Genomic DNA, 21783 nt, shown 5'->3' with positions numbered 1-21783 from the left:
GAATTTAATGTCACATACAAAATACACAAAACCTCCAATTTTTCACCAAGTACAAGGAAATAGGAACATAGCATGTCTAACAAGAACAGGCCACTTATCCTAAAATAGATGAATAAGGATTGATAATCTAATTAATAGAAAAAAAAAACTGAGGTGTCACCCATTGCATGGCTAAAGAACTGGGGTTCCAATCCGTGTGGTGGGTGCAGCAACGTGCTGTAATCAGCGTTTACTCCCAGCCCCTCTCTCATTTAAGTTCTGAACATCCCCAAAGTACTACTTTTCACCACTATGCTTGCAATTTATTCCTATATATCTAGGGATCACTTTGTAAAGAAAGACCTTAATGTTTGTACATAATATACCCTTGAACAGTTTAATTCTGTGCCTATGGATTCTTTCTAGAAGTAATCATTTTACAAGTATGGTGGACTCCAGTTAGATTTCCATTTATAATTTTTTTTATCATGTTTGTTCTTAAATGCTGTTAGTTAAAATTACCTCTCAGTTTGTGCTCAACACTTCTTGCTATATAAACATAAAATTGTATTGCTCTTTATAAATTTCTTTACATTAATATTCAACTACCACAATTACCCAAAGCTCAGTTTGGTCAGGATCATCAGCAATGACTTCTGTTGACTCTAGAGTACCCCCAATTTCACCTAGTTTAGTATTTAGTATGATCTGTGATCTTAATCAGTTTGTTACACTTTTATGTACACACACTCACATACAGTAGATTTAGAAAGTATTCAGACCACTTCACTTTCTGCACGTTTAATTTTAAATGGATCATTTTTCCATTTTACCCATCAATCTACTCTCAACCCATAATGACAAAGTGAAAACAAAATTTAAATCAAAAACAAATTCAGGAAAGATCATTGTACTAAAATCTTCTGTATTCTGCATTTGATCCAATTTTGCATCCATCTATACAGTGCTCCTTTATCACCAGCTTCTCATATGGCACTTAATCTGAAGCAAAAACATTTTCAAAAATGTATTGAATGCACATCTCTGATTAAATGCTTTTTTGCTTCCTTATAGGACTCTAGCACAAAGTGAAACCATGTTAACCTCTACTGGACATGTGCAGCCTAGTCTTTCAATAATGCCTTAGTGTAACTGGTAAGATTACTCGGTTATAGTTAATAGGCTAGAGTGGAGAGTCTTAGTAATCTTTCCCCAAATCACCAAGTACCTACTTAATAATGCATGTGGTTGCTAGGAGATTACTCATGTCTTCCCATGTGAAAATTTAAGAAATTTCAATTTAAAGCATTAAATATAAAAATGCATCCTTTTAATGTGCACACACTAGATCTTTATCATGTGATTTCTGTTACAAATGGTTTAGGAGAGCTTTCACACCATCAGTTGATACATCAGGCGAAGTAGGATTTCATTCCTTTAAGATCACCAAAATTCAAGCTACATGTAACTAAGGTATAATGTTAAAATCATTTCTACCCTAAAGGCCATAAAAGCTATAAAATTGCGAATAATCATGAAGAACATACTTGAAAGTAAAGCTAGCTTTAATCAAATTACAATAACTAAGAACTTGGAATACCTTTGTCGTGTCTTCATAAATTTTCAGTATCTGTGCTTTGCACCAATTATTACATACATGAGACCAAACAAAACATTCTGCACCAACACCAAGTGGTCCTTCAACATCTTCAGTATTCTCATGAATGTTTTCACCTGAATTTGAAAAAAGAAAAAAAATTGTTAGAATACCCATATACAGTAAAAGTGAGTTTATAGCAGAGTGGATCTAGTTTCTCACTACAGCAAACATTTTTGATTAAGGCAATATCTTGTCTCGTGTCTTTAACACTCCAGATCCTCCATTGACAACCACCATTTTACCTTGCTCAAAGTATACAAATTTCTTGAAAGATCTACACTTTCTGTAAATAAATGTCATTTTAAATTATTGAAAATTCAAGTTAGTCTGTAAAAAATAGTTTTGTCTGTAAAAAGAGAAAAGCTGCACCAATCAGAAGTCACATAGATCGCAAATACAAAAAAACAAGCACAAGGAAATAATTAACATGTTAAGTCTGTCTTGAGATCTTTATAAATGTTTTGGTATAGCCTCACAATGGATGCAAGAAATCAGCATCTCTATAGACTGGCTCAGCGCTGAGCCAAGTTCACCTTGGACTGCTTCATATAAGAATCACCTTCAATCTTTTAATGCTATGTTTTCATTGTGTAATATTAGTAAGTCTGAGAAGAAGTATGGCTATGCACTTGCCCAAGACCCTACTATCTCAGAGTTATGTGATTTTTACTTCTTTGACTTGGGCATACTGCATCTCTTTCAATTCTCCCGGATTTCGATATTAACATCTTTATCTGGACAGGTCTCAGCATCTCGGGTCTAACCAGTTAAGATAGGAACACTATATTCGAAAAGGTACAGGAAGTGTCAAAAACTAAGGTTATACAGTATGTATCCCCTGTTTAGAGGTTGCCTCACAAATTTCCTGCGGCTCAAAGATAGCCTGTAAGCCAGTAGTAGTCACTTGCCACTTTAACAAAATATCTGCCTGTTTATTGCAAAGGGGATCATAAAAAATAAGGATAAGATATATTTAAAAAACTGGAAAGAAGATTAAGAAAATGGATGGATAACATTTACCGTTGACACTTAACTGGCTGTCTTGCTATGAACAACCATGCACTTGAGAAATCACAGGTTTTCTAACAAATAACTGGAGTGTCTGTGGCATCAGAATGTTATTGAAGATGCACAACAATGCATTCCCACACACAAATGGATAATACATGTACAAATCTCTATTATAAAAAAAAATCTTGGGAGGGAGAGACGAGACGTGATCTTCTCAAAAGACAATCTGACATCCCGCGAGAGACACCAACGCCACGTGAGAACATTTATAACAAGTTCACGGTCATCTAACCTAGGAGTTGTTGGAATGCTTTTGGCAGACACACTTAAGAGCTAGGAGCACATGACAACAACGAAAAAAAACATGCAGCTGGACAACAGCAGCAAGCCAGCAGATGATCTGAGCCCTTCTCCTTAGCGCGCGTTCAGCCACACTATACAATCCGCCCCCCCTCCCACGAGCGGTAGTGGCATGAAGTGGCAATAGGACTGCTGTGGTACAGGCTTTCAAATGATCGACGGGCAGTGCGACAAACGGAACGCGAAGCTCAGCGGCAGCAGCAGCAGAAAGACAGCAGATGATCCAACGGCATCTCCTTGGCCTTCACAACGCGAGCAGCATTATATGTCCTACGAGAAAGATTTAACCACACCCAGGGCCGGAAATAAAGGACAAGTATTGTTTTTACAAAAGTTTTAAAGTAAAAGTGAAAATAATAATCTCTTTAAATTGAATACCCGGTAAACCAAACCTGGGGGTGGGCGAGCGAAGCAAGCAGGGGGCAGAGCCCCCTAGTAGATAAAAGTATTCAGCTGTAGTCTTTAAACAGGACCCGGACATAAAGTTTAACACTGCTGTACTGTCAAGGCCATCACCAAATTCCTCAATTTAGGACTTGGAACCACTCTCTCCAACTGCATTTTGGACTTTCTAACCAAGATTAGAGCAGACTGGCATCACATCCTCCACACTGAACTTCAACACAGGCATTCCACAAGGTAACTGATCCAAGCCCATTTCTGTACTTTTTAACCTATGACTAGTGTTATTCCCGTTAAACTAAAATGTCATTAACTAGAAAATCATTGTTAAATAAAAGAAAAACTTTACACATAATTTTGTAATGTTAATCTTTCACCACACTAGTCTTTCCCCTCACTGCTGGTGTCTTAATATGTGGATCTCATTGGTCATTTCATCTATCAGTCAGCTTTCCCTTCCAGAACATACAGCAAATACCAAAGCTTCATCACCAACCAAGCCTACATTGCATATATAGCTTTAACCAGGTACTGATGTTTCAATGTAGGCAATGTGATGTCAGAGCTTCATCGATACCAAATGGATGGACTGCAATAATAATATATTTAGAATGTGGAAGTATTGCGAAAACAGGAAAAAAAAGTTTTCATCTCTAAGAGAGATAACCACATGTGGTTTGTTTACCTTTCAGTGTCGTGGAAGTCAGGCTCGGATTGACTGAACATCAAACCAATAACCTTAAAGTGGCAGATGTCATCCAGTGCTGAAAGTTAACTCCGATTTCAACCTATTCGATGTTCCTTATAACTGTGGGCAAATGTAAATTCTACATTTATATCCCTACATTAAATTGCACAAAAATTGTGTTATTTGTGCATGCCTTGATGGCAACTCTGGTTTGTACCGGGAACTGAGAAGCACAGCCACAAGGTTTCCGAGGGCAGAAAAGGAGGCATTTGTTAGAGGAATCTGTGAGGAAGTGGTACACCATCTATGGTCTACTGATCCACATCCTACTTACAGGGGAATCAAAGTATTACACACATCCAAATCTGTCCCTCAGAGTCGCAATCAGGGTGGTGTTGGAACAGTTCTTACAGATGAGACTCCAATTGTGACCTGCTAGACTGGCTACTTTGAGCAGCTGTTTAAAGCCGATTCTCCAGCTAGGACACTGGACACCTCTGGGTCCATGGTTCTTGAGGCTGATCCTTCAATTAGCTGTGAACTACCCAATCTCACTGAAACTACATCGATGATGAACCAGCTGAAGGTAGAGAAGGCTGGGTCTGTGGTAACTGGGCTGAACTTCTCCAGGCTGGCAGTAAGGCTATCCTCCTGGCATTGCAAGCAATCTTTGCTTCAGTTTGGGAGAAGGGAGAATTTGTGATCCAAAATTAATGGAAAACAGGACTTGTCATTCCTATTTGGAAAGGGAAGAATGATCACCTGGATTGCTGCATCTACAGGGGGATAACACTGCAGTCCGTGCTGGGTAAGGTTCTTGCCAGGGTCATCCTCAATAGGATCCAAAATCACTTGCTCACCTACCAGTATTCGAAACAGTCAAGCTTTATGCCCAAATCATCAACCACATCCTGGCACTGAGGGTCCTCATTGAGCGCAAACACGAATATCAGCAGAGTTTCTTTGCAGCCTTTGTCAATTTTCAGACAGCATTCAGCTCAGTTAATCAAACTGTCCTGTGGGACATCCAGAGACTTTGTGGGATCCCCTCAAAGTTGCTGGATGTCATGGCCAGTGTGAACACTGGTATTAAGTGCTGTGCAGGGTGGAGGCAGAGTTTTTCTCTATTTGATTTTGGGGTTCGTCAGGGGTGTGTTCTTGCTCCTACTCTGATCAATGCTTGCGTGGACTTGGTGTTAGGCATGGTCATGAGGTATTTGTCAATGAAGATTGACTGATCTTGACTTTGGCAATGATGCTGTGCTCTCAAGAGACAGAGTGAGAAGTTAAGTGTCTCGGCTTGTGAATGTCCTGGTTGAAAACCAAGATCCAGGCCTTAAGCGACATCTTGAGCACAGCCATCAGCACTGTCTGCCTGCTGAGGGAATGTTGACCTTATTGAGAGGTTTACTTACCTCAGCAGTGTCATTCATGTTTCTGGTGACTCTTGGACCAGGCCAAGGGGGGCGCCCAAAACACCTCACCACAGCAGACAGATGGGCATTTCTGGAGGGTGGGACTGGACCACACGTCTGCTTCAGGAGTTGTCAACCGGGATGTTGTGCTGTAATCGTCATGTGGTGGGTGCAACAATAAGCTGTACCAGCGCATGCTCCCCAACCTGACCTTTCTTAATCGAATTCCCATTACAATAAGTTCCCTACATACAAACGAATGTTCCGAGAAAGCATTCGCAATTCCAGTTAGCCTACGCATCCAATTAGCACAACGCTATTTGTACATAAGAAAATGCTTTTAAAAACTAGTATTTGTATTTTATTAGATTTCTTTTGTATTTTAACAAAGATAACTTTTGTTTCCATTGTTTTCCATCAGTGAATATCATTGTTTATGCAATCAGGTAGCCTATGTATGTAGACCTAACCTTCCTCTGTGCAACTCCTATTGACAATGTATTTGCACTGTACAGATTCATGGAAGACCTGGAAGCAAGGACAAAAAACCATCACAAAGGAAGTACTTCTGCCACAAACTCTAGTTTGAGTGTATCAAAATAAAAGCCCTCACTAAGCCTGCAGTACTCCTGATGGCATGGTCATATCTGAAGATTATACATTACAGTCAATCAGGACAAGTCAACAAGAACAAGCTGTTCATGAGATCCAAATGAAGGTCCCTATTGTGCCCACAACTCTACCATACTACTTAGTTTTATATGGCTTGTTAATGTAGAGAAATTCTCAGAGTGTGGAAATTACCCTTAAGTTTCCAACTCTGTCCCAGTGTTCTTGTTCAACACACTTAATTCTGGACATCTTGGGCTTGAAATAAAGCACGTTAACAGAAATACAGTCAAAAGCACACACAAGACTGAGAATGTAAACAATAGTAGCATGTGTTTTGGATTACACCTAGTACCAAACACGCAAACTAACTTAAGTGCTGCCATGAAATTTGAAGTTGGGCTAACTTAATTTTTTCACTTATTTAAACAATTTTTAATTTATTGGACATGCACGTTCACATCTTCGAAAGTTTTAACTTGAAGGTCCGTATGTAGGGGACTTATTGTACTTGCTTTTCTAGTCTAATCACATGACACATCTGTACCCAGTTAGCGAGTGTTTTCAACTGCAGGCAACATTGTTACAGCCAAAAGTTCGAAGCCTCATGCAGAATGTTGACTTTCTCATTTTTCTTAAAAGTATAACAAAGTTTCTTCAAATATCCAGTCAGAACCATCAGCTAATGAGTCAGTAAGGCATTCAATCAGGAAACAACACAGCAGCTGTTTGTTAACTCTGAAAACGAAAAAGAAAGTTACTGTAGTGCAAAACTATGCAAACCGAAAATTATATTATAGGTTTACAGGGTTATTATTGTGATGTGTACAGAGTACAGTGAAGTTCTTACTTGTATGTACTAATTAACATGCAATACATGTTACTGTAGCTGAAATGTTAATTTAAGATTTAAAAAAAAAAAAAAAGGAAAGCTTATAAAAACCAAAATTAAAAATGTGTGCATTTGTCTACTGATTTCTGAATTTACTTTGCACTGCTTTGATTTATGAATGGCTAAGATTAAATACACAGTATATTTATTAAATAAATGACAGTGGGAATATTGCATCATCAAGCCTGAATGACAATTTGAACTGTAATGTGGGATAATTGCATTGTCTCAAGCCTAACAACTATCTCAGCTCATTACCATGAAATCATTAACTATTACCATCATTCAGCTAGTACAACTCACAACCTTGGAAAGGCAAACAGTATTATTAGAGACATAACATTCAGCACAGACACTTTTCTCACTCCCCCTTTCTGGCAAATATTACAAGGCCCTCTGCATCTGCACCAGTAGATTCAGGGACAGTTAAATATCCACAAGTTAGGTTACTAACCAGTCAATCAAAACAAAACCGTAACATATGGTGTGTAAAATTCCGTTTTATACAAATATATACATACATACACATACACACAGATGAGGCATGCACGACTATCACAAAAGCCATAAGATTGTTGCACTTATTATAAAATGTGCTTATTTATTTGGATTAATATTACAGTGAAATATATGCAATTGTTTTGCCAACTGCATATACTATATTCTGCAGTTACAGTAGAGCCTCACTTTATCAAGGAACCACTTAATTACTGTGAAATTAAAACTTGTTTAAAATAATTTTAAAATAGATACAGTTCACTTTTTAAATATTTGTAACTGTCTTTGTAATAATTTACTGACAATCAAATGATATCAAATAAAATTTAAGTATAACAAACTTTTTCAAAACAAAGCATCACTTATGGAAAAGTTGCATTCACCACCAATTAGCATTCACAAATGTAAAAAGTGGGAAAATCTTAAACATAGGAATGTTAAATTGGGATTGTACTGCATTAAAAACAACAAAAATATGCATGTGAAATCAATCCAGATAATAAAATCCTAAATGATTTAAAATAAGATTAAGAAGCTCACGTAAACAGCCTGATAGTTCTTTTATACTGGTATATAAATACATTAAATGTAACAATACATAGCTTAAAACTTATTTAGATGGGGATACATGTTTACATGGTGCTCCCATTGTTTCACAAATACAGTATATACTAGAATTCAAATACAGTACCATTAAATAAACTCAACTGTCAGAAATGCTTTTAAAGTTTACTGTATGCTTTTACAGTATTTTCACATAACAGGCAATTAGGTTTTAAAATATGGTAATGTTGCAAAGACTCCATGGCATACACAATGTACAAGTTAACAAATAATATAGGATTCTCAACCAATCACTAGGTGTCTTCTATGGCTAAAACACTGAATTCTGCTTCAGTCACCGACAGCAACAGCATTCCTACCTTTGCTCTGTTATCTGTAATCATACAAACTTGCCATTTCTCCTGTAAGCCACAGGCAAGCAGTGCAACTCTTGGTCCTTGTGCAGTTACGTCACTGATCAGAGGAAAGTATGCTGTTTGCATGCAACTTATCTGCATAACTTTCTCATTAATGTAATGAAACATTATACACTCTGATGTTTTCATAGTTCTTCTGAACCACAAAGGACCACCACTTATTTTAAATCCAATTATAGTTTACACATCTTTGGAAAAATCATAGGAGGGAATGACATTTCTTATCCTGGGTGCGGAATTGTTTTTAAAAACCTTCATAAGCCTCGTCATTTGATACATAAAACACAGTATCTCATTTTGCTTTTGTTGGTAGAATGGAAATGGTCATCTGTGTTGTAGACCTAATGTTACTAGGACATCGTGCTTTCATTCAATACTGGTTGAATTTTAGAAGGTTCTTTAAATGTATTAGTGTAGTGCTGCAACTATTTGCACAGTGTGCATTTGTTTGTTTTTTTTATTGAAAATAATGCCAAATTATAGACAAATCTGTATCTAGAATATGATGTAGTTCTGGAAGCTGCAAACACAAGAGAGAAATCCACACTTGTTAAAAGCGGTTAGAAATCAAACTTTTAAAAAAGCATTTGGCACAGTTGCCTGTAATTTAAGAAAATTGTTTGGCGTTGTGTAATTAGTCTGATTAAGTCAATGCACTCATGCCACAAATATACCTCTGAATGGTTTCGACTTTAAAGCAGCCCGTAACTGGAAAAGATTGATCTCTGACACAATAGGACTACTATATGGATGGCAGCAATCATCATTATGTATATTGGAACTGTAATCAAAATTGTGATTAATATACTATTTGTTCACAACTTGATATACAAATGTTTGATGGTTTTGTCTCATCACTATCCTGAGGATAAGCAAGAATTTTTATTGCACTATTTACACACACAAACTACCAACTTGATTACAGCCTAAGAACCACTATCCACAAATTTGTGTGGAATCTAAACATGAATTAAAAAGAAATTAGCAGTTAGATAAACAGCTATATTATATCTATACCCACCTTCATCTAGACTCTGAAGATTATCATCTCCTCCATTCTGGTTTTCCTTTTCAGCAGGAGCTGCCAACTTTACTTCACTGACACCTTCACACTGGCGAAACACCTCATCGTAAATGTCACTTCCCTCTGCCTGAGCATCCACACACTGTACATCACAGTTGGAAAGAAGCAGCAAGTCAAGGCTCTCATTTACTTTACTACTTTCCTGCTCTGCACAGTTTATCCTACAGTAGGAGTGTTCATGAATTTCAACCTCTCTATCCACCGAGGGCTGGACATCACTAGCAAAAGACAGGGGTTCAGTAGAAAACTCTGTTGCATTATTTTCTTGACTAATTTCAGTACATGAAGGTGAATCTTCCATATCAGAGGAGGACCTTTCAATACTAATGCTCATTAATTTAATACCCAAGTTACTGTCAGCAACACAATTACCAGTATTCAGCAACTGAGTACCACGGTCTTCATTTGCAAGAGGCAGACCACCTGGTTCCATGACAGCGAACGCTGATCCACTTCCTTCTAGGGATTTTTCTGGTGAAGTAATTCTATGATGTTGAACATTCTGGTCTTTCTGATTAGTAATTTCATACAATATCATGGTGTTTGTTACAAGTTCTGCGCCAAGTATTTCTTCAGTTGGATGTAGTGGATCAACACTTTCAAGTGGTGGAAGACCAGCACTTTCCATTTCATCTTGTATATTAGCACCTTCACTGTCTTCCAAGATCACCTCCAAACACATCTTTAACGGTTTATCATCCACTTCGAGATGTATACTACTGTCCAGAATTGACGCATTCCTACCCATTTCTGACTTTATATTCACTGAATTATGAGATTCCAATTGCTTATTCCAGTTTTCCAGTGGTGGAAGAATGACAATGGCTGGCTCACACTCGTATAATGTAACTGACTCATTTGGAAAAGAATTAAAATCCATTCCATCATCCTTCTGGCATAGTTTATTTTCATCTGACAAAACAGTAAGTGTGCTTACATTCCTCTCCTCAAAATGCTTTATATTAAAGAAGTCTTCCATGCTTTTTTGCATTATTTCCACAATATCTGAGGATTTTTCACTGCTACTAAAGGATGGTTCAGGCAGAATTTGAGGGTTCTCAGATAATTTATTTTTGTCTGGACTAGGACTTTTCCATCTGCTCACCAGCATATCATTTACAACTACATCATTGCATTCAACATTAACAAGATAGGAGGGGATTCCAAACCCCACATCTTCGCTCTCAATGCAACTTGTCACTGTAATATTCAAAAGCTGGTCTGCAAGAAATTCATAACATTTATCTGCTGCACCAGCATCCCACGAGCCAACAGAAAAGTCAATTCCACTCAAACGACATAAAAATGCTTGCGTGGGAATTTTTAACAATTCATGTGGAACTAACTTGATAAATGTTTCACTTACTTCTACCTCATTTCCATAATCAACAAATAAAATTAACAATGCATTATCTTTAACTTCTTTAACCATGGCTCTATACCAACACTTATCATCATTAAATAAAGCTAGACATGGAGACCCAGGACTGAGATTTATTACTTCATTGTCAACTTTTGGCAAGTTTCCTTCACGATTTGCCAATTCAACAATTGTTTGCAGAACATCTAAATTGGAAGTCTGACACCAGAAGAATTCAGGGCTTACAAATGAAGAAACATAGGACTCCACAATTTGTCCAACTGGCAACATGCACCACTTGTACTGAAATTCTTCAGCATTTTCAGTAAATTCTCTTTTTCCTTCTGAATTTGTAACAGAAGCTCTTAAAGAAAACACTTCACATCTTTTACTATTTGCCACTTCCAAACCACTTTTCTTGGCAAAACCACTTTGAACTAAATAGTCGGCAATCTGTAAATTCTGGTCCCACATGTCAACTTCCCAAACTGAACCGGTCTGTTTTAAGAACATGCATGTTAGTTTTCTGGTTCCTTCCATCTCCCCTGTTGCTTTTTTAAAATGCAGATGAGAGTCTGTGGACCAAGTTCCATCTGAACATGGACTTTGTAAACCATGCAGAGAACATTTAATACTAAGTCTAGGGATGGATAAGAATTCCCTTGAGAGACAACGCAGATTTTTTATGCTTGTGGTAGCTGTATTACCAAAATCTATGTACTCCAAATTAACTATATCTGGGGAGGATTTGCTTTGCACAACAGCACGATACCAGGAACCATCATCTGGAAACAGAGCACATACTAAATCATCTGGTTGTAACAAATCAATCTCAGAATGAGTAAGATCTCTATTAGTACTTAGTTTTTCCACAAGAGAAAATATGTTATCCTCATCATCTACTAACTGGACAAAAAAGTTAGTTGGACTATTTGAATAAGAAACATATACTTCAGTTTCAAAGCCATTCTGTATGGTTTTCAATGGGAGAATAGAAAGCTTGGGAAATTCTACAGTATGAGCAATTTTAACAATTGCCTCAACATTTTGTTTAGAAAGGTGTGAGACACCAGGCTTATGGAGCAGAACTTGATTTGAATAACTTCTTTCTACTTGTACTGGAGCAGATGCCCTTTTGAGTTCTTTTCTTGTCTCCTTAGAAGGATTATAATATTCATTTTCTTTTGACTGCTTTCTAGATTTATTGGGCCATTTAATATCTCTTTTTTTTTCAAGCAAGTCCTCAGATTCATATTCTCTATTTATTGATCTTGTTTGAATGCCATCATTGCTTATCGCGTTTCTAACATGGGATTGTTCTTTTGCCCAAGAATGTTTAATCCTTTCTTCTTGACAGTTTACATTTAGAAGCATTCTAAAGGTTTGTATTATTTTTGCATTTATCTGGCAATTTCCATCATACAGCTCTATTACCAGCTTCCCATCAGACTCCTTTGCTACAACAACTGCTTTCAGCTCCTTGCCAAGAACAGCCTTTTCAAACCATTCATCTACCTCTGGAGGAACATCTTGAGGAACATCCGACAAGCTACAGGGAAGTGCCTGGACTGGCACAGACATGATGTCAGAAGAATCTATAGGAATTGGAAGTAAATGAGTCTTTTCAACTTCTTTGGTATCTCCATAATCTACAAAACAAACTGTAATTTTAGGATTTACAGATTTTATTTGGGCCCTATACCACTGTCCATCCTCATATTTTGCGAAACATGCAGTGCCAAATGATTTAGGGCAGTCTAAAAGCTGCAATTGTGCACAAACACTGTTGACTTTTTCCATTACTTGATCAATGGCATCAGAGTTTCTTTTCAAATGACAGTAGAAATTGCTGACTTTCTTGGCACAACTTGCATAAACAATCTCTTCACTACCAGTTTTAATACTGAACGTTGAATGGTAGTATGTATCCAAACGAAAAGGAGGCTGTGGAGCTTTTTTTAGTGGTGCCCGCTCAGCTAGTCTTTTTTGGACAAGTAAGCCACAGATACTTTCAAATGGTGTTTCTAAGTCTACTACATTAAAAAAAACTTTGTGAGAGTTATACATAACTGCATAAACTGTGCACTTTAGAATAAAGTGATCACTTTCAGCAGAACAAACAAACTTCTGGAACTGAGTTGAGGCTTCATTAGTCCACTTTAAAGGATCAAGCCCAAAAGGCTGAATCAAGTTGTACAAGCTACACCTAAACGCCTGACCTTTCAAATGAATAAAGTCTGGATGTATAGCTCTCAGGTCTTTCAGAAAGACTTTCATAATAATACCAAAATCTACCTGCAAAACCTCAGCTTCATGTCCCGATAATTTCTTTAGAATTAATCCTCGATACCATCTTCCATCTTTCATAGACCTAGCAACACAAGCTGTTTCAGTAGGTACATAAGGATCTAAATGAGTGGCATAGTAGTCTGACATTTCTTCCATCAAACTCCTCAGACTATCTGAATTCTTAGACAACTGGCACCAAAAATCACTGGGGCTTTCAATATGACACACAGATACATTCAGAACACTTCCAATTGGAAATAAATGTTCCTTGTAAACAGTCCGAGATTCAGATTCAGGAGTAACTAAGGCTTTGCAATCTTGAAAAACATGGTCTTTCGCGCTAAACAAGGAATTTATATTTACCTTCTCATCAGCATAAAGGGAGATATAGTAAACACCCTCTGAATAACTATAATATTCAAATTTGGCATGAACAACTTTGTGCAATACAAGGGCCTTCAAACGGTCTGTTTGAGAAGTTGACCACCCAGTTCCAGAAATACCAAGTAACGAGCATACATATGTAACAACAGGCATCCTAAAGAATTCGGATGACAAATTTCTGATATTTGATAATGAAGTCAATTCTTTCTTCCCATAATCGACATGCAACACTTCTACATCTCTGCTGTACAGGAACTGTTGTATGAGTGATCTGTACCATTTTCCATTGCTCCCTCTAACAGCACATGGTGAACCAACAGTTTTAGGATGTGCTTTATCTATTCCTTTGCTTCCTTCATAAAACTGCTGCATCTGTTCTCCTAACTTGATGAGTTCTATCTCAAAAATTCGAAGCTGGCAAAAAAATCTTAATGGATTCACCAGCTCTGTAACAACTACTGCCTCTAAGGTATCAGACTGCAGCTGTGGATAGAAATAACACTGACATGGTTTTTCTGGTTCATAGTCATTTAATGGAGAAGCAGGAAGAAACTCTTCACTGGTTACAGGAACACCTGAAGACAGAAGGCATTTCTCTACAAAACACTTGAACAACTGGTTTGAAAGTTTTCTTCCTAATCCCATCTCAAACATCTGTTTTGACACACTTGGTATATCCAGGAGAAAGGTCCTGTGGGGTACAAGTATATCTTGAACAACACATTCCATCGTATATCCATTAAGAGACTTTATGAACTCCAGTGCCATCGGTGACCACTTGTTTTCAGCAGAAAGAGGAACAACATTAGATACAATACAAAATTCTACTTCTGGAGGAAGCTGAAAAAAACTCACTACATCCAAGAGCAAGGTTATAAGCCCCAACCCTTAAGGCTCTCCCTTCATCAATAAGGAAAACATGATACTCCTTTCCATTCCTACAAAGAATTCTTCCCCTGTACCATTTTTCAAGGATCTGTACGAAGCATAAATCTCCAGAACTGCCATCAGCATCAGTAAATCTACTTTTAGGAAAAATCTGAATTGCTTTTTTAAGCCGTTGATATTCTCCTTTCCTCTCTTTTTCGAACTGGCCCCAGAATTCCACCAGGACTGACTGAGCATTCATGTTGATTTTGGCAAGATGAACAGTAAGTTTGGTGCCTACTGGAAACACCGCAGTTGACCACATTTTGCTCCAAAAGATTTTTCATTGAGAAGTCTGCAATTTTGGATTTTTCAGACCTATAATGGGGAGAAAAATTAAATGAAAGAATATCCCACATCATTTTTTTTTTTTGAACTCAACAGGACAGATTTAAAAAAATACAATCAAATAGAGATAGCCTTCACAAGGATGTTACAATTGCATGAAGGTAGAACCCTTCCACTTCAATAATGATGATTAATTGGAGTTTTTTTTCCCCCCCAATTAAATGGCAATCCTTGGATTAATTAATCGTACATAAGTCTTCAGGAGATTAATACAAATGTGTTCCACCAAAATATTTTTGCATCTGTTGCTTTAATGCATCTGACAGAAAAGCAGGGGACTGAATTACACTGGATATTGAGTAGCACACACTATCCGGCCTCTGCTAAAATGCAAATTACAATATGTCACAGGAAAAATAGGGCGGCACAGTGGCACAGTGGGTAGCGCCGCTGCCTTGCAGTAAGGAGACCTGGGTTTGCTTCCCGGGTCCTCCCTGCGTGGAGTTTGAATGTTCTCCTTGTGTCTACGTGGGTTTCCTCCAACAGTCCAAAGACATGCAGGTTAGGTGCATTGGCGATCCTAAATTGCTCCTAGTGTGTGCTAATCTATAATAATCTTTAGCAGGGTGACCATTACGGTGCTTTGAGCATTTAGCAAAAGCCTGGTTAAAGGCATCAAAAAGGTGATCCACTACCTCCCCATTCTTTGATAAATGCATACAAACTGACTCCTCCATAATATTATAAACAGATATAGAGGATGGAAGGGGAGTTTCCTCCAAAGTTTTGAATGCCCTGACTAGTCTGCAGCAGACTTCAGAAATTAACACCACCTTCAACTGCAGGGCATACATCTCATCCATTTATGAAAACCCAAGAATACTGTTGAGGGCCTGAGAATTTTCAGCAAAAGAAAAACACTCTGTACAGTTGAAGTTGCTCATAATGGAACAAAGCAGGCTGAAATCTGCTGCTCCATCTGGTGGTGTATACTGCTCAAGAAAAACCTTTGATTTGAGCTCTCTCCTTCATTGCCAAAAAGTCTAACAACCTCCTTTTCATTACAGGCTTCTTAAAAAAAAAAAAAAAAAAAAAAAAAAAAAAAAAAAAAGCAAACTTTACCCATGGCAACAGTGATGCAACCTCACTGGAAAATTGGCAATACTGATATGTCCCATCACTCAAATTTGTGATGGGGCACATACATGTTAACATGGAACCTGTTGGGCTTAATTACCTTAATTGCCAAAATCTTACTTTGTAGATTATGTCAAATATAAAATGACACTAGGAAATAAGAAAAACAACTGACCTGCCTTTTAAATATGTTGCATTTTGCGTGCAAGTTTGCAATAGTGAAACATACTATAAAAAGGTATTCTGGTTTGGGAGTGTTTGAAGTTTTTTTGGTGGGGGATTAGAAAGAAAGAAAAGGAAGGAGGGAAGGCTGTTCCTTAAAGGTTTGGCAACACTACATACACTGGTTTAGGCCACACATCTTTGAGAAAAAGGTCCAGAGTAAAATAAACAGAAAAAAAGCGTCTTTTGTAAATTAAATATGTCTAAACACAATCCAAGATGAGGCAAAAATGGGGACACTAAGTTGGCAATAATTTTATTTAAACTGTGAGCATTGATGAAATCATTTGGAGCAGCACACTGGCCAACTGGAATTGTTGTCCTCCCATCGCCTTTAGCCACAAGATTGCAGATAAGGGGTTGGATACGTTAAATACCTTTTACTGGATCAGCACAAAACTATGCTTCAGCCCCAGAGCCTTGCAATAGCACATAGGATGCTTGCTGAATGAATCATCTTTGAGCTTTGCCAAACTGTCCTTACTCTTCACTGCTGCAGATGGCTTTCATTTATATAAAGTAGCACACTCATTTCACTGTGTGATCGCTGTCAGCACTGTGGCTATGTAATACGTTAGACTGTCACAAGAGCATCTCTCTATTCTAATAAAAAAAATCCTGGGACGAGACGTGACTTTTTCAGAGAGATACTTTCAAGTCTCACAAGACGAGACTTTGTGCCAAGAGATTTAAACACGCCCAGGGCCAGAAATAAGAGAGAAGATGACAAAGTAGAATGTAGTAAAGAATTCAAAAACATTGATGTGATACACATGCAGAGCGGGTTACAGATAATGAAAGTACTAAAATTTGAAAGTCTCAAAAAAAATGATTGTGAAGATTGCATTAGTGCAAACAATTGGAAATTATTACTCTGAAATAACGGAACATTGAAAAGAGATCAAATATATTGTTCAGATTTAAACAAGTCGGAGACATGTAGATCATCAAATCCGTGTTGCAATCAGGGTAAAGTAGGGTTTCTTCCCAATGAAGAGGTGTATCTGCGAGAATTAAAAGGTTGTTTGTTTGGTGAAAGTGAAATCCACATCCTTGAGCGGCAGAGACACGAAGTGGCTGGCACATACAGCAAGCCAGAGGGGTTGGCAAGCGAAGCAAGAAGGGGGTGAAGCCTCCTAGTTAATAAAGAAATAAATCAAACAAAAACACGTTGGCTATTTTTTCAGCAATGTTACCATATTTCAATCAAATCTTGGGGTCTTTTCAATTGTGAGGGGTGGACCATGGAGAGTGAAGTAAAATTATTTTGGTTGGCAACTGGATAGCCTGGATAAACCCAGAAAATTGCCATTATGCCATTAATATAATATTAAATTACATTTAAGAATAAAAAGTCCCAGATTAGCCCAATTACAGCATGGATTTTAGTCCTGTAGGACATCTGTACACTTGTCTGTAAATGTCTGCCTAAAAGACCCTGTAAAAAATGCTCGACTTTGAATTCTTCTGTAAAGTACGATAAAACTGGGAAAAGCTGGCTAATAAACATCCAAATTTCATTACTGCAAAACTCAAAACGTGCACTCAAAACGTATCTGCTAAAGGGTATACACACAACATATACATTCGGACGATCATTTGTTGTTTACCAAAATACTGTTGGTTACAAGTTCTTGTAATTAAAAGTCATGTTAGCCTTCATTTTACCCTTTACGTCAAAAATCTGAAATTAAGAGCATGCAGATTTTTAATATATTTATAGTATGTTCTAGGAAAGTACACAAAAGGTGGGGCAGCATACACAAACTTGCAGTGTTTTTGGTAAATGCTCTGGATTCTTGAGCTAAATTTTTAACGCTTTAGTTTAACATTCCATACTGAGAAGAATTCAGATAAACAGTGCTTTCATTTTCCAAATTTTCATTTTACATATGCATTAAGATCTTTACTCAAACTGATTTGTATATGAACTTTTGTTGGAGACACATCTCTCAGACTGATGGGGCAGTTTCTTTTGAGCTGGCAATGTAAATGCTGTAGTGCATGGCCCCTGAAAGGGTTGTCACCTTAGTCTGAATGGAATTAATGTGAAATCTGCATTCCATTGTGAAGAATAAAGTTAGTGTGACCCTTAATATTTTACATTTTCTTACTGCTCCAGAATTTTGAGGCACATTTCACACAATACCTGCATCAGTTAGACAATGACACTTATTATCAAAGGTCAGAAGTCTTAAACTCTTTGAACCTCCGAGAACAAATGAACAGTAAAATTAAGAGTACTGTAGAGTGGTAGAATGGTCACATGATTAGCCATCACTGCTGTATTCTTTTTTGTTCTCACAAAAGCTCATTTTTGTAGTATTTGTGTGTAACATTTATAAATATTACTGTATGTACATACTGCAGAAAAGAAATATGCATGTTCTGAAGTGCAATCTGGGAACAGAACCAAATGTGAATAAATGCCAGATAACAGAATACCAGCCGACTATTCAGAAACAAGTAGCACAATAACAGTCAATCATTTTTTAACCCACTTTATCCAGACCATGGTTACAGGGGATGCCAGTACCTATCCCAGATAGCATAGTGCATACGGCAGGAACAAACCCTGTACAGGACACCAGTCCATCACAAATTGAACACACCCCCACACACAACACACACATTAAGGCTTGTTTTATTGTTACCAATCCACCTAACCTGCCTATCTTCGTAATGCAGGAGGAAACTGGAGCACCTGGAGGAAACCCACAGTCATGGGGAAAACATGCAAACTCCATGCAGGGACGACCTGGGATGCAAACCCAGGACTTCTTACTGCAATGCAGCAGTACTAACACCATACCACTATGCCTCCCAGCAAAATCACAGTGAATGGAAAATTTGATGTGCATTTTAGTTTCATTTAACACTCAGAGTGATGCCAAAATGAACTACCGAGCACAGACTATGTAAGGAAAAGTCAAAATACCAGGCAGATGCTGGCACAGTCAGCATCCTCATTAGGACAGCAAAACTGTGATGCTCAACTAGTACAGCAACAGCCAAACGCAGAGGCAGCATATCTGTGATTACTGTTTTGCCTAAACATTTTAATTAAACATGCTAATACAGTATTAAAGATTTTTTTACTCAATCACATAATAATGGCTAACAGTCTGTGTAATTAGGTTATTAGGACAAAATTAATTTTAAAAGCAATTTCTTAATAATGCACTAAAATTTATACATTTCAAGTTCTGCTTATGTATACAGAACCCATGGGCACCAATTTCTCCAAATTCTGACCCCTAGCAGGCTGCTTCTATGTCAACAAAAAAACCCTGAAAAATTCCCACTGAACCTTTCCTCAAAACAAATTACCAATTTTCCTTGCTGTATAGCCAAGATCCTACTGATCAGAAAAACAAGCTTATGCTGCTAATTTAAAGGGGAGGGGGTGATTTTTTTTCCCCCTACCAAGTTTTCAGTTTAGCAATAGGTAATTACAGTAGGTAAGAACTAATAAACCAGATTTGATGCTGGCTCAGAACAAATTCTGAATATCAAATTGGCTTTAAACAAAATGCACTTCTTCCAGATTAGACCATCCTCCTGTGATCTCTTCAACACTTTAAAGCATTCCACCTCAGCCCTTATTTCTCTTTTCATTAATGTTACATATCCACAACCACTAAAACTACTAATATCTTCTACCAATATATGTTCATTTTATAGCAGCGTTACACAATCTGTCCATTCACCCTATTGTATCATACCACCTGTTTTCTAAACTTTTCTCATTGTCAAGTTAACAAAATCAAGTATCAAAAGACCAGCAAAACGTGACAGCACCGGTCACTTTTGACACTTTACAGAACTGGGTGCTGTGGTCATGCTTTAATTATGCCACTCAAACAGAACAGTAGTACTGTACAACATTACCACATTTTAAATCTTAAAGTTAGACTCATGGGCACTAACGTTCAACTACTGCATGATTACTTTAATAAATATGGTAAGAAGTTAACTTATCGTATGCGCGTTCCGTCTGTTAGCTGACCACCCTATCAAAGTTTCTTTCATATATAGCCATATGGCAGACAATGTGATGTAGTGGTTAAGGCTTAGGAGTTCAAATCATGAGGTTGTCGGTTCAAATCTCGCTACTGACGCTGTAACAATGTGCAAGTCACTTGACCTGCCTCTGCTGCAATTAAAAATTAAAATAAATGCATCCAACTGTATCATAAATGTTGTAAGTCGCCTAAGATAAAGGTGTCAGCCAAACAAGTACATGTAATATTTGGCAGTACCCAGAAGGGCGTGCGGCTTGCCATCTTTTAAGGTACCCAACGGTGTGGCCAAAGGTATGCTGTATGTTGGGAGTATAAACCCCAAGGCTCTGTATGAAAACACGCTACTGTCCAAATGGGCAAATATTTTTATGATGTTGCTAGCAGTGGAGTGTTGTACCGTGTTAGCCATAGATTGATACAGGTGAAAGTAGGGTGAAATTATACCTTTTATTGGCTAACGAAATAGATTACAAATGCAAGCTTTCGAGGCAGCTAAGGCTCCTTCATCAGGCAAACCTGCCTCGAAAGCTTGCATTTGTAATCTATTTCGTTAGCCAATAAAAGTTGTCATTTCAGCCTACTTTCTCCTGTATGATGTTGCTGTGATAGAAAACATGCATAAAATTGATAAAAACTACAAAAGCGCCCCCAAACGGACGCTAACCTTACGCCACGAATTTATACGTATCATTGCCTAATTAGCAGACGGCGTGGAGGAAAAACAGTCCCTTCAATACAAAACACATTATCGACGGACTTTAAATTCAGCAAACTTCGTTTCACTAACGTTTTACTATCACTTAGAAATATGGCCAGCGTTTTCAAGTACAGTAACACCAAACTGCAATAAGGTTAAACAATAAGGCTGAAGTCGGCTTGCAGGTATTTTACCAATTCGTTGAAATGGTTCATCTCTTTCTAAAAAAGCTGGTCTATGTATGTAAAGGCTTTAAATACGAGTTCATTTTAACGGAACACAGTTCAGCATGTAAAGCAAAAACCTTACAAATGTAAACAATTCTTACCAGACGGGTGCCTAAAAAAAATAAACAAAGCAAACTTACAGAATGTATCCAGTGAAATAGTTGAGTAACAATAGATTTTTTTTGCGTCCAAAAAGCTTAGAAAACAATGCAAAAAACTATATGTGCGTATGTAGTATACTACGGAGGGAGAGAAAAAAAAAAAAGTCTCCTCCAAGTTCGTTTCGTTGATATGTGACTTGCTCAACGGAGCATCAACGGCAATCAGCATTTGCTCCTTTTATCGTTTCGGGTCATACCAAATTACAAAACATTAGTTACACATTTTATTTAGTGAAAAGGGTTTTCTGCTATAATACTATACAAATGTGCATGTTTGGTGGAGTTTTTACTTCTGCATGGTTTTTATTAACATTACTAAGAAGCTAAACTATACTCAATTAAGAGACCTGGACGTTGCCGTTGTGGTACATACCGCTTGCGTTGGAAGAAACGCGCCTTTGCAGCAGGAAAACCTCATTCTTAGGAAAGCGGGAGAAAAATAGTAGTGTTAAATTTTACATTGAAAACAGGAGATTACTGCACCCCGA

At 37.5% G+C, this 21783-nt stretch overlaps 1 protein-coding gene across 1 annotated transcript in view; it reads right to left on the bottom strand.

The window, feature by feature from the left end:
* The window catches only part of LOC114648022 (tudor domain-containing protein 6-like), a 37950-nt gene extending 16515 nt beyond the window's left edge, over positions 1-21435 (bottom strand). The window contains 4 exon segments of the mRNA XM_028796799.2: positions 1580-1713; positions 9516-14460; positions 14462-14856; positions 21275-21435. Of these exon segments, the coding sequence (XP_028652632.2) occupies positions 1580-1713; positions 9516-14460; positions 14462-14803 (5421 nt within the window). The 5' untranslated portion in view covers positions 14804-14856; positions 21275-21435.
* Between the last annotated feature and the right edge of the window lie 348 nt (positions 21436-21783).

Source organism: Erpetoichthys calabaricus, chromosome 3 (assembly GCF_900747795.2).
Source record: "Erpetoichthys calabaricus chromosome 3, fErpCal1.3, whole genome shotgun sequence".
Classification (NCBI taxonomy): domain Eukaryota; kingdom Metazoa; phylum Chordata; class Cladistia; order Polypteriformes; family Polypteridae; genus Erpetoichthys; species Erpetoichthys calabaricus.
Note: the sequence above shows the minus strand (reverse complement) of the source record. Positions and strands in the feature narration are given on the sequence as shown.